Below are 15,440 nucleotides of genomic sequence, written 5' to 3'. Positions count from 1 at the left end.
TCTGCCGCCAAAGTGGATAACGTCACATTTATCGATATTATACTGCATCTGCCCACTCAATCAACCTGTCCAGGTCACCCTGCAACCTCCTAACATCCTCTTCACAGTTTACACTGCCACCCAGCTTTGTGTCATCCGCAAACTTGCTAGTGTTGCTTCTAATTCCCTCTTCCAAATCATTAATATATATGGTAAACAGTTGCGGCCCCAACATTGAGCCTTGCGGCACTCCACTCGCCACTGCCTGCCATTCTGAAAAGGACCCTTACAACATTACGTTCAACATTCAAGGAAAGATACAGATTGAAACATGTAAAAATGTTTTGCGGACACAGTACAAGATGCAAATAGACACAATGATTGAACACAAAGAAAAAGTGGAGCCAAATGGGACAAAGCAAGTCTCAAAAAAGCACATACTGCTTTTTTGTGTTGGGGACTGGAAAAAGGTTGCTCAGATATTCAAAACACTATCACAAGAGTCAATAGAAGTTCATAATTGTTGTTAATTGCACGGAATTATTCTCAGGCTAGATCCTCAGTGGCTCCTCATTCTTCGAAGCAGCTTTGTTAAACAAGCCTTCAGAAATTGCAGTTCCATCAGTAACATATTCGAGCTACTGATTAAAGGGGGTGGAAGATATTTACACATTTGCATGGGTGAATAACATCCTTAACAGCAGCCCCCACGATGAACAAATAAATGTCTCTTACTCAACAACACTCCTCTCAATAAGAAGGACTACAATACGCATTGGTAGGGGAATGCATAAATGAAGAATGACCAGGATCATTAGAAATGAAAAGCCCATTCAAAGGCAATGGAAAGTTAGTCATCACAGCAGGTGTTGGAAGGCTTGAATTATGCATCACTCAAATGCTTTTGTGCCCTTGAATGCATGTCCTGTAGTTTTAGACTAGAATATTAAATGAAGGGCTTCTATTCAAGCAAAAACATTGTTTGGGGCCTAATAAAGTGGTGGGAGAATATAAACCAACAAGCTAGTCTCTTAGAAATGCAATGGAAGTGTTGTCTAATGTACAGAAACTTTTGTCACTTAACTCACATTCTCTTGCTCCATATCTCTTTACCCAAATAACATCCCCTCAACATCTTTGGTACAGGCATGTAGGAAGGAACTGACGATGCTGGTTTACACCAAAGATAGACACATAATGCTGGAGTAACTCAGCGGGTCAGGTAGCATTTCTGAACAGAAGGAATAGGTGACATCAGACTGAAGAAGGGTCTCGACCCAAAACATCACTCAATCCTACTCTCCAGAGATGCTGCCTGTCCCGCTGAGTTACTCCAGTACTTGGGTGTCCACCTTTGTTTTAAACCAGCATCTGCAGTTCTTTCTTACACATTTTGTCCCTCTAAACCTACCCTATCCATGTGCCCATCTAACTGTTTCTTAAATGTTGCGATAGTGTCTGCCTCATCTATCTCCTCTGGTAAGTCATTCCATACACCCACTACCTTTGTGTAAAAAAGTTACCACTCTGGTTCCTATTACATCTTCCTTAAACTTTTCTAAGCAAGGTGACGCAGCCTGACATTGTTCGATCCTGACTGTGGGTGCTGTCTGTACGGAGTTTGTATGTTCTCCCTGGGATCATGTCGGATTTCCCCAGGTGCTCTGGTTTTCTTCCACACTCCAAAGACGTACAGGCTTGTAGGTTAATTGTCTTTGGTAACAATTGTAAATTGTCCCTAGTGTGTAGGATAGTGCAAGTATCACTGGTTGAGGGGAGGGGAGGGGCAGGGGAGGGGGGGGGGGGGGTTAGGGGGGCTTCTGTGGTCTGAAGGGCCTGTTTCGGTGATGTACCTCTAAACTTAAAAAAGTAAACAATGAGCGCAATTTACTAATTCAATCTAGATCGTAATTACTTCCATTCCCTAATCAATTGAAATGCTTTGTTTGCATCTGTGACCCCCGATCCCTTGCTTATGTGCAATTCTTGAAAGGTTCTGCTCGTACTCCAGCACCCTTGTTGCTTTTCATCATTAGCAGCAAATGCTCAGTAGCAGCAAATCTCATCTGGGAGAAAGGAATACACAATAAACCAAAAAGCTGCCTTCATTAAACATCTATTGAAAAGGGGCATACAGGCCAATAATTAGGATTGCAAATTGCAAGTGATGAAAGTCAGCAACATAACATGAAAGTTTCAACATAAATGAAACAGGGACTAACTGTCTATACAGGTATGTTTGCTTCATAGTATCGGTTAATGTGTTCATTTTAAAAATTCAGTTTGCTAAGTGTACTTTATACATTTGCACAAAAGTCAGAGTTAACCCCAGATACTCAAATACTCCTTTGCCATTCCCGAGAGTTTTCAGTCAACATGGAATTGTTTCTATCTTCATTGGCTACATTTCATCCTGCACTCCAAGGTCTGCTCATTCATCAACCAAGTCATTGTGCAAACACCAATCCAACGCTCATTGCTATTTAACACATCAGCAAGAGGCTCTAGAAAGGGTGCTTCTCCAAGCTGCCCAACCTGCAAAATTGGATGCCAATTTCAAAATGCTCAAAGCAACTAGAATTGGCCTATTCCCCAAGTTATTGCTGCCATAATTTCTCATTCGGTCACAATGACAAAGGAGTATTTCAATGCGTCGAGGCCCTTAACAACGGGTTGACAACTTGCATAGATACATTCTGTTCTGGAGGATCAAACCAGGCAGCACAAGACACCGGGAATAGATCACCAAGCCCCTCTAGCCTACTCCACCATACTTAACTCCCATCATAGAACACAGTAAAGTACACCGACCCAACCCCTATTCCTTTTCTCCAGAGATGCTGCATTATTCCAGCATTTTTTGTCTATCATCGGTATCTATACATTGTAAATGGCTCGACTGTAATCACGTATTGTCTTGCCGCTGACCGGTTAGCATGCAACAAAAGCTTTTCACTGTATCTCTCTATACGTGACAATAAACTAAACCAGCACCTGCAGTTCCTTCCTACACACAGTAAGGTACAGCCCCCTTCAGATCACAAGGTCCAGGACAAACATGATGTCAAAGGTGAATGAATCTCATCTGCCTACACATTCTCATATCCCTCTTTCCCATTCCTATCCATATGCCTATCTTATACAGCACTATCATATCTGACTTCACCACCATCACACCATGATTTAAAAACATTGTCCCACACATTTCCTTTAAACATTGTCCCTCTCGCCTTAAAGCTATGTCCTCTAATCTTTGACATTTCCACCCCGGGGAAGTAAGGTTCTGGCTGTCTACCAGAACTATGCCTCAACGGAGGGAAAGTTGAAGAAAGTCACATGACCCAAAGAATAACCAAGTTGGCCAGGTAAATGGATATGATGTGGGCCAACATGGGCAAATAGGACACTTTGGTGGGCAAGGAGGAGTTGGGCCAAAGGGACCGGTTTCCTTGCTGTATGACTCCACGTCTAATAGCCAAGGAAGATTCTTGCTATTGAGGGGGTGCAGCGTAGGTTTACTAGGTTAATTCCCGGAATGGCGGGACTGTCGTATATGTTGAAAGACTGGAGCGGCTAGGCTTGTATACACTGGAATTTAGAAGAATGAGAGGGGATCTTATCGAAACGTGTAAGATTATTAAGGGGTTAGAGGCAGGAAACATGTTCCCAATGTTGGGGGAGTCCAGAACCATGGGCCACAGTTTAAGAATAAGGGGTAGGCCATTTAGAACGGAGATGAGGAAAAACTTTTTCAGTCAGAGATTTGTAAATCTGGAATTCACTGCCTCAGAAGGCAGTGGAGGCCAAGCCTCTGAATGCATTCAAGAAAGAGCTAGATAGAGCTCTTAAGGATAGCGGAGTCAGGGGGTATGGGGAGAAGGCAGGAACGGGGTACTGATTGAGAATGATCAGCCATGATCACATTGAATGGTGGTGCTGGCTTGAAGGGCCGAATGGCCTCCTCCTGCACCTATTGTCTATTGATCCAAAAATGGAATTTTTGCTACAGTTTGTACACAGGAGTTTAAGCTCCCTGAAGAGGGAGGATCACAACAAATGAAGCACCTTGACATCAAAACAGAGTCAAACTGAACAGATGGAGATGTGGATGAAGATGTGGACACAGCAGCACTTCATTAAATGAACAGCGCTTTCAGCCCTCAAATATGGGTGACACCAAGCAACACAGCTTTGAATTGGAACCCGAATTCTCTGCAGATGCCCTGGCAGGAAGAGCCAAACCAGCTCCAAGATGCTGGCAGATTGGAGGGTGCTAATGTGCATTTATTAAGAATGGCTGCAAGGAAGAGACTGGGAACTGTAGACCAGTGATCCTCACATCTTTGGTAGGTGAGTTACTGGAGAGTATTCTGAAGATATATGAGCATTTGGATAGACAGGCTGCTTTGGGATAGTCAGCATGGTTTTGTATGTGGGAGATTTTGCATTAAGAATCTGATCAAGTGGAATCAGATAGAAAAAATGCACAGAGTCTTATTGTAAGTAATATAATAAAGAACCATTGAACATCAGTGTTAGGCAAGAGGAAAGATTTAATAGGAACCCGAGGGGCAACTTTTACATGCAGATGGTGGTAGGTATAGAGAACAAGCTGCCAGAGAAGGTGGTTGAGGGAGATACTGTACCAACATTCAAAAATACATTTGGACATAAGCATGGATGGAAAAGGTTTAAAGGCATATCAACCAAACGCAAGTGTTTGGGACTAGTGCAGATGGGGCATCTTGATCGGCATGGACACCCATGACCAGAGGAATACCATACGGTCACATGAAGAACATATAAATTGCACTCAGAAGTCAAAATCAAACTTGGACATTGGCAACAACTGCTTTGCCACCACACATCTCTCTCACTTTCTAACCAGAAATTGGGAAGGCATCATCCAAGTCCACTCAACGAAAGTAGCAGGATAACGAGTAAAAAGAAAATTCCAAAAAAGGGCACAAAGTGAAGTCTCTGATGTAGTCAAGGGTTAAGACACACGAGCACACATAAAAAACAATAGTGCAAAAAGACAAAACCAATACTCTCAGGTGTATGTAGTTCCGAGCTTATTGAAGGTTGCAGTGTTTCAGAGCCTGATGGCTGTAGGGAAGAAGCTGTTCCTGAGCCCGAATGTTAGTTCATAGGCTCCTGTACCTTCCCAATGGCAGGGATGAAAATGAATGCATGGCTCGGGTAGTGTGGGTCTCTGATGATGCTAGTGCCCTTTCTGAGGCAGTGACTCCTGCAAATCCCTTCCATGGTGGGCAGATCAGAACCTGTGATGGACTAGGCAGCGTTCACCACTTTTTTGCAATCGCTCCTGGGCATTCTAGTTGCCGAACTAGGCCGCAATGCAACCGATCCAATAACAAATGCTATTTTTATCCTGCAACACCAATAAACTTTATTCGATGCCATTCGCAATACAAGTGTGAGCTGCACATTCATCTTTGGAAACAGGAATGGGAGGGAGTATGACGGGAATGGAGAAAATGCACAGGAGTTCATTTAACTATTCTAAAACACACATGAAAGACCATGATTTTTAGTTGTGGTTATTCAGAAATTGCTGGAAGATTAAAATGAGAATGCCGACACAGGTCAATGTTTGTTTTAACATGAAAGAACAGCCAAGCCACAAAAATGATCTCTTTTCCACATTGCTGCTAAAACTGCATTTATTGTCTAACCACAGATGCAGAGACAGTTTCCAATCATCAAATCTGGCACCGAACAGTCAGGATGCTCCCACGATGGTGCCGGACAGCAAAACAAAGGATCTTGGCCTAAGTCTCTCACATATCACAACTAAAATCCATTCTTTCCAAAATCAGAGCACCTTTTAAAAAAAAAAACCCAATATCACAAAACCTCAGGAAGCACCAAAGCATGGTTCAGGGACAGCTCCATCCAAGACCACAAGGAATTGCAGAGAGTTGTGAACATAGCCCAGACCATCACACAAACCAAACTCCCTTCTATGGACTCCAGCAAACTTCACACTGCCCAAGCAGGCCACCAGCCTAATCAAGGATGAGTCATACCCCAGCTACTCCCTCTTCTTCCCTCAGGCAAGAGGTACAGAAGTATGAAACCACAGATTCAAGGACTGCTTCTTCTTAGCTGTTATCAGGCAACTGTACCATTCTATTACCAACGAGAGTGCAGTTCTGAACTACCATCTACCTCTTTGGAGATTATCTTTACTCCGACTTTACCTTGTACAAAAACCTATCTCCCTTTATCCTGTATCTGTACACTACAGAAGCAGAGGGTGGTGGTAAGTAGGTAGGTTTCAGAATGGAGGCCTGTGACTAGTGGCGTACCTCAGGAATGGGTTCGGGACCCATAGCATTATATCAACGAATTGGACGAGAAAGTTGAAGGCATGATTAGAAGGTTTGCAGGTGATACTAAAATGGATCCTGTCATAGATAGCCAAAGATAGCTATCAAAATTACAGCAGGATCTTGATCAGTTGGGCAAGTAGGTTGAGGAATGGAGTTGAAAAAGCTACGGGCATTTTGGAAAGGTAAACCAGGGCAGGGTCTTTACAGGGCCAGGCCATCAGGAGTGCTGCAGAGTAGGGCCGAGGAGGGCAGGGACATAGTCTCCTGAAAATAGCACCTCAAATGGATAGGGTGGTCAAGAAAGCTTTTGTTATATTGGCCTTCAGTCAGTCAGGAAATGGATTATAGAAGTTGGGATGTTATGTTGCAGTTGTTTGAGACGTTGGCGAGATCACATTTGAAATATTATGTTCAGTTTTGATCACCCAGCTGTAGAAGTGTTGCTGCCAAGGTGGAAAGTAGATTTACGAGGATGTTGCCAAGACTTGAGGGCCTGAGCTAAAGGGATAGGTTGGGCAGGCTAGGACTTTATTCCTTGGAGTGCAGTAGAATGAAGAGTGATCTTAGAGATGTGCAAGATCATGAGGGGTATAGATAGGGTACAGGCACAGAGTTTTTTTCCCCTAGAGTAGGGAATCAAGAACCAGAGGACCAAGGTTTAAGGCGAGAAGAGAAAGATTGAGTAGGAATCCGGAGACAACTTTTTCCACTCAGAGGTTGATGGGAATATTGGACAAACTGCCGGAAGTGATAGTTTAGGCAGGCACTGTAACAACATTTAAAAGGCATCTGGAAAGATACATGGATAGGAAAGGTATAAATCATGATGGGTCAAATGCAGGCAGGTGGGATTATTGTAGATCGGACATCTCGGTTGGCCTTGGCAAGTTGGGTTTAGTTTAGAGATACAGCGCAGAAACAGACCCTTCGGCCCACCGGGTCCGCGCCGGCCAGCGATCCCTGCACATTAACACTATTCTACACCCACTAGGAACAATTTTTACATTTACCAAGCCAATTAACCTGTAAACCTGTACGTCTTTGGAGTGTGGGAGGAAATGAAGATCTCGGAGAAAACCCATGCAGGTCACTGGGAGAACATACAAACTCCGTACAGACTGTACCCGTAGTTGGGAACGAACCCAGGAACTATTTCCACGCTGTATGTTTAATGCACTTTGAGCAATTCATGCGTGCACGATATCGCAACATCACAACATGTGCTTTATATTTTAAAAATACTTCACTTTACTAAGTGGCATAAAGAAATATGTCTCAATGAGAGAGATTAGCAGTTTGGGGGTGGGGTGGGGTTGACGAAGTTAGGCATTTGACCCAAAACATTAAGCGTCTCTCTCGACGGAGATTGTGCCAAACCTGCCAAATATTTCCAGCCTTCTCTGATCTTATTTCAGCCCAATCAAAAATGAATACAAGCAACAAAGGGAGCAGAAGGGCATATCAACAAGTTAATGCTGTTTACCTTTGTACACTTCTGCCAAAATCCCCGCACCTTTATGTAATGCATTGCTGGGTGACTTGTAAGAGCCATACTTAGCTCTTGAATTCAATAGATTGGACTGCATCCAAAGTGACAAATGCATGTCCAGCACAGTCTGACAAGACTGATGCTGAGTTACTCCAGCATTTTGTGCCTGCCTTCGATTTAATTCAGCATCTGCAGTTCTTTCTTACACAAAGACTAACATAATGCTCTATTACCTTGGCAGTATATGTATTATTTCTTTCTGTGCAAGTTCATCAAATCAGGCTTTCAGCATAATGCTAAATTACTGTCAACTACCTTCACCAATATGAACAGTCCAAGCTTCACAATACACATTTCAAAATTCAGCATAACATTACGCAAACACAGTTAAAATATTTATTCCATTTGTTTAGTTAATTACAAACCAACATTGACAGCTATTTGGTGCATGCAGCATCTGGTACAACTTTGTGCCCCTTAACGCATTATAACACCATTCCTCCTAACACAGCGATTTAATGTGTAGGAAGGAACTGCAGATGCTGGTTTAAACCGACGATAGACGAATTGCTGGAGTAACTCAGCAGGTCAGACAGCATCTCTGGAGAACAGAAATAGGCTCCGAAGAAGGGTCTCGACCCAAAATGTCATCTATTCCTTTTCTCCAGAGATGCTATCTGACCCGCTGAGTTACTCCAGCTTTTTGTATCTAAATGGTGATGGAACAGATTTCAAGACACAAACCCCCATTAAATCAGAAAACTGATAAAGGTATTCAGGGCAGCACAGTGGTGCAGCCCTGCCGTCGCAGCTGCGGCTTGCCTGCAGTCCCTTTGTCTTTTGTGTTTTTTGTTGTTTTTGTCTGAATTGTAGTTTTAATATGGTGTGTGTTTGTATGTTTATGTTTGGGGGGGGGGGGGGAACGGGAACTGTAAAATTATCTCTCCCGAACGGAGACGCGACCTTTGTTTCTGTGCCGTGTCTCCGTTCCCGCTGCGGCCTACCACCGGCCATGCACCTGGGACCACCTGGGGCTCTGGTTCGCAGAGCCCGCGGCCCGGACTCACCACCTGCGGCGCTGGCTGCCTGCGGATGCTGCGGGAGCGGCTGCGACTCGTCTCCGGAGGGGGCCGCGTGGACGTCGGAAGCCCGCAGGCCCCTGAGTGGGGGCCGACATCGGGAGCACCGGCAGCAGCAGCGTGTTCGCCCGCCCCGAATCGCGGGGCTTGGGTCGGCCCACCGGGGACCTTTCACCATCCGGCGCGGCCTGGAATAGTCCGCGGGTTTTTCACCGCCCAGCGGGGGCTTCAATGTTGGGAGTCCCGGCCGCCCCGACGTGGCAACTCCAACAGCCTGACCACGGGACAAGACGGCAGGGAAGAGAAAAGACATTGTGGCCTTCCATCACAGTGAGGAGGGACTGGAGGAGACTCACTGTGATGGATGTTACTTTTTGTTTGGTGTTAGTTTGTGATTGTATGTGTTATTGCATTTTTATTGATTATTCTTATTGGTCTTTTTGTAGTGACTTTCATTTCACTACACATCAATTCAAATTCAAGTCAAGTCAAATTTATTTGTCACATACACGATGTGCAGTGAAATGAAAGTGGCAATGCCTGCGGGTTGTGCACAAAAAGAATTACAGTTACAGCATATAAATAAAGTTAATAAGTTACTATTATTGTCGACAAAAATTTAGTCTCTGGGGTTATAAAAGTTGACAGTCCTGATGGCCTGTGGGAAGAAGCTCCGTCTCATCCTCTCCGTTTTCACAGCGTGACAGCGGAGGCGTTTGCCTGATCGTAGCATCTGGAACAGTCCGTTACTGGGGTGGCAGGGGTCCCTCATGATCTTGCTTGCTCTGGATCTGCACCTCCTGATGTATAGGTCCTGCAGGGGGACGAGTGTAGTTCCCATGGTGCGTTCTGCCGAACGCACTACTCTCTGCAGGGCTATCCTGTCCTGGGCAGAGCTGTTCCCAAACCAGACTGTAATGTTGCCGGACAGGATGCTCTCTACAGCCCCAGAGTAGAAGCAATGAAGGATCCTCTGAGACACTCTGAATTTCCTCAGTTGTCTAAGGTGGTAAAGGCGCTGCTTAGCCTTACCCACCAGTGCGGCAATGTGCGTTGCCCACGTCAGATCCTCTGCGATGCGGACTCCCAAGTATTTGAAACTGCTCACCCTATCCACAATAGACCCATTTATCTCCAGTGGCGTGTACGTCCTTGGATGTTTAGCCCTTCTGAAGTCCACAATCAGCTCCTTTGTTTTAGTGACATTCAAGAGGAGGCTATTGTCCTGACACCAGAGTGCCAGATCAGCCATCTCCTCCCGGTAGGCCTTCTCATCGTTGTTGGAGATCCGGCCCACCACCACAGTGTCATCAGCAAACTTGATGATGGAGTTTGAGCTGAACCTGGCCCCACAGTCATGTGTGTACAGGGAGTACAGTAGGGGGCTAAGGACGCAGCCCTGGGGGGATCCTATGTTCAGGGTGAGGGAGCTAGATGTGTGTTCCCCCATCCTGACCACTTGGGGCCTGGCAGTGAGAAAGTCCAGGACCCAGGCACACAGAGGGGTGCTAAGCCCCAGTTCCAGCAGCTTCTCAACCAGTCTGCTGGGGACTATTGTGTTGAATGCTGAACTAAAGTCAATGAACAGCATCCTCACATAGCCCCCCTGGCTGTCCAGATGAGAGAGAGCGGTGTGTAGAACCTGGGAGACCGCATCATCCGTGGACCTGTTCGGACGGTATGCGAACTGTAGTGGGTCCATGTTGCGAGGAAGGAGGGCGCAGATGTGCTTCTTGACTAGCCTCTCAAAGCATTTCATGACAACCGAGGTGAGGGCCACCGGTCGGTAGTCATTTAAACACGCTGGAGAGGCATTCTTTGGTACAATGATGGATCTTTTGAAGCATGCAGGGACCACGGACTTTGCCAAGGAGAGGTTGAATATTGTGGTGAGCACTGGAGCAAGCTGAGTAGCACAAGACTTTAGTACTCGCCCAGATATACACATTTATGTGTATGTGACAAATAAACGACTATTGACAGGAGAGTTGCTGTCTTACAGTGCCAGAGACATGGGTCCAATCCTAACTGCAGATGCTGTCTGTACGGAATTTGTACGTTCTCCCCGTAACAGCGTGTGTTTTCTCCGGATGCTCTGGTTTCCTCCCACATTCCAAAGACGTACAGGTTTGTAGGTTAATTGGTAAGAATTGTAAATTGCCCCTAGTGTGTAGTGTGCTCGTGTACCAGGATCGTTGGTCAGCGTGGACACAGTGGGCCAAATAGCCTGTTTCTGCACAGTATCTCTAAACTAAACTAATGAACCAGTACTATAGCCAAACAGCAATTTCTTTTTTTTTTTTTTAATGGACCAATGACCATTTTCTGGCCTCTGGAGTAATCACAAACTTATGGCCTTTCATGGTCCTACAATTCTTACAATTGGCTTCACAGGCTATCAAGCGGTCGTTTGATGACTTCCCCATCTCCCCTGGCTTTGCTAGTTTAAGGGGGCCCCGAATCGGAAAATCTTCCACTTCACAACAGCAATCCCAAACTTCCTTGACCTGGACTTATCAGGACTCAACGAAATAACCCTGTGATTCCAGACAGGTAGGGGCATTTCAGCGACCAGTCCCACCCTCTTCTCCCCTCTCCAATCAGGCAATAAGTTTGAAAATGCACACCTCCCGATTCGGGCTCAGTTTCTTCCCAGCTGTGATCAGGCAACTGAGCAAAGTGAGAGACACTTCCTAACCTCCCATCTACCTCATTGAACTATCGTTAATCAGACGTCATCTTGCACCAAATGAAGAATCCTCTTGCAATATAGTATAAGAAAATAACTGCAGATGCTGGTACAAATCGAAGGTATTTATTCACAAAATGCTGGAGTAACTCAGCAGGTCAGGCAGCATCTCAGGAGAGAAATTTAATGGGTGACGTTTCGGGTCGAGACCTTTCTTCAGACTGATGTCAGGGGGGGCGGGACAAAGGAAGGATATAGGTGGAGACAGGAAAATAGAGGGAGAACTGGGCAGGGGGAGGGGAAGAGAGGGACAGAGGAACTATCTAAAGTTGGATAGTTGCAATATAGGATCACTTTATTCTGTATCATCTGTACACTGTGGACAGCTTGATTGCAATCACTGTATAGTATTTTCCTTGACTGGATAGCATGAACAAAAAACCTTTCACTGTACCACGGTACACGTGACAATAAACTTAGCTAAAATACAACTTAAATGGCAGCGCCAATGTGTTTCTTCAGTTTGCGCTCACACAAGTGTGATTGGTAGTTTAGGCTGCACAAGAAACTGCAGATGCTGTAATCTTGAGCAAAACAGAGTGCTGGAAGAAGTCTGTGGGTCAGACAGCATCTGTGCATGGAACGGATAAGGTGATGTTTCGGGTCGGACCTTGTTAAAGACTGTGTGAAGAGGCGAAGCTCACCGATTCATTCCCTCCCCAGAGATGCTGCCTGACCCTGACCATTGAGTTCCTCCAGCACTGTTTTGCTGGTTAGTTTTGGCAGGTCTGCAAAAACAAACGCCGCGTACACGTTGGTGATAAACGCATCCTTTGTTTCCTTGAAGCGAAGTATGCGCTTGTTCACACCGTGACCAGGCAGCTTCGGAGCAAAGTCCGCATTGGAAATGAGGCAGTGCGGGCACTGCTTGGAGCAGTGTCTGGAGGTTGGCGAGCCGCAGCGACTCGACGAGTTGACAGAGCAACGATACAAAGTGCTGGAGGGACGGGGAGGGAATGGACTGGGTTCGGGTTGGGACCTTTCTTCAGACACAATAGTGCGCACCCTCTCCATACAACATAAGGCAGAGAGAAATGTGTGTAACTACTGCAAGGGGAAAACTGAACACTTCCCAGTCTCAAGGGTCCACGCCCCCGCCACCAATTGAGGGGAGGGACGGTTTACATACTCTCCGCCCCCGCAACTGGAGCTTGGGATGGGATATTCACCCAGGTTTTATTGGTTTACCGTTGCGAGGGACGACCCGGTCGCCAAACACGTTGAGTGCAAGACAGGGTTAGGAGGAAGGGATGATGGGATGGCGGGGGGGGGGGGGGGGGGGGGTTAGTGTCCAGATATACAGTAGGGCATTTGGAGCCGGTCACTAGGACCACCGCGATTTGATGGGAGGAAACGCCAGTCTTTACTGAGGGTCGTGCAAACGCTTCCTCCTCCGCTTCGAGCCCACAGCAGCGCCGGGCAGTCAGCCAGTCTATTGCAGACAGCAGGCGGCCGGGGTAATGCTTGCCTCGTTGCCCATTGCCCTTAACCCAGCCCGCCCGCCAGGAGATCAGAGTCAGACCGGGACAGACCCGGACCCCAGAGCGGGACAGACCCGGACCCCAGACCCGGGACAGACCCGGACCCCAGAGCGGGACAGACCCGGACCCCAGAGCGGGACAGACCCGGACCCCAGAGCGGGACAGACCCGGACCCCAGAGCGGGACAGACCCGGACCCCAGAGCGGGACAGACCCGGACCCCAGAGCGGGACAGACCCTGGACAGACCCGGACCCCAGAGCGGGACAGACCCGGGACAGACCGGGACCCCAGACCGGGACAGACCCGGACCCACAGACCGGGACAGACCCGGACCCACAGACCGGGACAGACCCGGACCCACAGCGGGACAGACGGCGCATGGGATCGTCTCTGAGCGCCGCAGACTGGACCCCGCACTGCGGTGACCCCGCTCCCAGCTCTGCACCAAAGCCGCGCAGCCCACACCACCATCGCCCCGCTCTTCACGGGGAGCTGACAGCATTACCGCCTGCTGATGGGTGGTTCGCGGCACATATCCCCAACACACACAGAAATCAATGACTGAACACCACTCTCTGGGACAACACCAAACACAAATAAAAAATCTCGTTGACATCCCTTGACCGAATTCAAAAATCGCACACGCCACACACACACACACACACACACACACACACACACACACACACACACACATGAACAACTCCACTCACTCTCAGGGGCAGCGGCACAGGACCCCCCTCCCTCCCCTCCCCTCCTTCAATCACCCATCTATCTCCCCGGGAAAATAAAGCGCACAAATTGACCGCAGTGAGGATAATTCCACCCCGCTCCAATATGCAGGACGCCGCTAGTCGGGGAGACACACACCCACTCCCACACACACCCACTCACACCCATACACAATCACCCACCCACACACTCACACCCACACTCGCACACACCCACCCCCCCCCCCCCACACACACACACCCCAAACACACACACACATACCCACACACACATACCCACACACATACCCACACACACATACCCACACACACATACACATACACACACATACACATACCCACACACACATACCCACACACATACCCACACACACCCACCCACACATACACACACATACCCACACACACCCCAAACACACACCCCAAACACACACCCCAAACACACACCCCAAACACACACACACATACCCACACACACATACCCACACACACACATACCCACACACACACATACCCACACACACACATACCCACACACACACATACCCACACACACACATACCCACACACACACATACCCACACATACCCACACACACATACCCACACACATACCCACCGACACACACTCCCACACACACACGCACCCACACTCATACCCACACCCACCCACACACACCCACCCACACACACACACACACACATACCCATACCCCCACCCACACACCCATTCTCCCAGTGGCACAAGGCAGGTAAAGCCCGAGCACCCAGCGCCAGCCTTGGCTCCCAATGCCGCCGGCTCGCTGCCCCCATCCACCACCCCCGGCCCCGGCGGCTCACCTTATGCGGCGCTTGCAGAAGCCGGTGCAGCCCCGCTATCTGATTGATAAGCGAGATGTCCAGTCGGAAGGTGTAGAGCGGGGGGCGGGTGGGCTCCGGGAAGTTGGTGCTGTTGAACGGATCGGTGTCATCGAGGAACTGGACTCTGCAGACCAAGGTGGCCATGGCCTGTCCATAAACAGAGGCAGAAACGTTTTAAAGAAACGTGGGGGTGGGAGGGTGGGCTGGGGACACAGATAGACGAGTCTGCTCCAGAGTTGTGGGGATCAGCCTCAGCCTTAGCTCAGCCCAGCCTCAGTCCAGCCCAGCCCAGCTCAAGCCCAGCCCAGCCGGGGCTCCACAGCACGGTCACCCGGCTCCTGCCGCAGCCGCTGGAACTCGGCTAATCCCGAGACTGGCTACACAACGACGAGGAACTCCCCCCTCCTTCCTTCCATCAATCCATCCATCAGCCCTTCTCCGCAGGAGAGCAGACAGCGAGCGGCTCCCAGGCCGAGCTAAAGCACCGGACACCCAGCGCCCCCCAGCTGTTAAACTCTGCGAGTCTCAGCACACAGGTTGCCAGCCACGGTCAGAGCCATTCGCAGTCAATCATCTTTCAAGAGGGAGTTAGATCTTTGGGCTGAAGGAATCAAGGGATACGGGGGGGGGGGGGGGGGGGGGAGGGAGCAGGAACGGGGTACTAATTTTAGATGATCTCCAGGGCCATTGGTGCCATGAACCGGTCCTGCTG

The 15,440-nt window shown here is 48.1% G+C and overlaps 1 protein-coding gene across 9 annotated transcripts in view; it reads right to left on the bottom strand.

Moving 5' to 3' along the window:
* fhod3b (formin homology 2 domain containing 3b) overlaps nucleotides 1-15,065 on the bottom strand; it is a 561,621-nt gene extending 546,556 nt beyond the window's left edge. For all 9 annotated transcript variants that reach the window (XR_013548492.1, XR_013548493.1, XM_078415815.1 and 6 more), the window contains exon 1: nucleotides 14,708-15,065. Coding sequence is in view for 7 of the 9 variants with exons in the window: in XM_078415815.1 (XP_078271941.1) it covers nucleotides 14,708-14,872 (165 nt within the window). In the remaining 2 variants the exon portion in view is untranslated. The remainder of the gene's footprint in view (nucleotides 1-14,707) is intronic.
* Nucleotides 15,066-15,440: the final 375 nt, after the last annotated feature.

The sequence above is a fragment of the Rhinoraja longicauda genome, chromosome 2, assembly GCF_053455715.1.
Source record: "Rhinoraja longicauda isolate Sanriku21f chromosome 2, sRhiLon1.1, whole genome shotgun sequence".
NCBI lineage: Eukaryota > Metazoa > Chordata > Chondrichthyes > Rajiformes > Arhynchobatidae > Rhinoraja > Rhinoraja longicauda.
The sequence above is the reverse complement of the archived record's forward strand: the minus strand, read 5'-3'. Positions and strand labels throughout refer to the sequence as shown.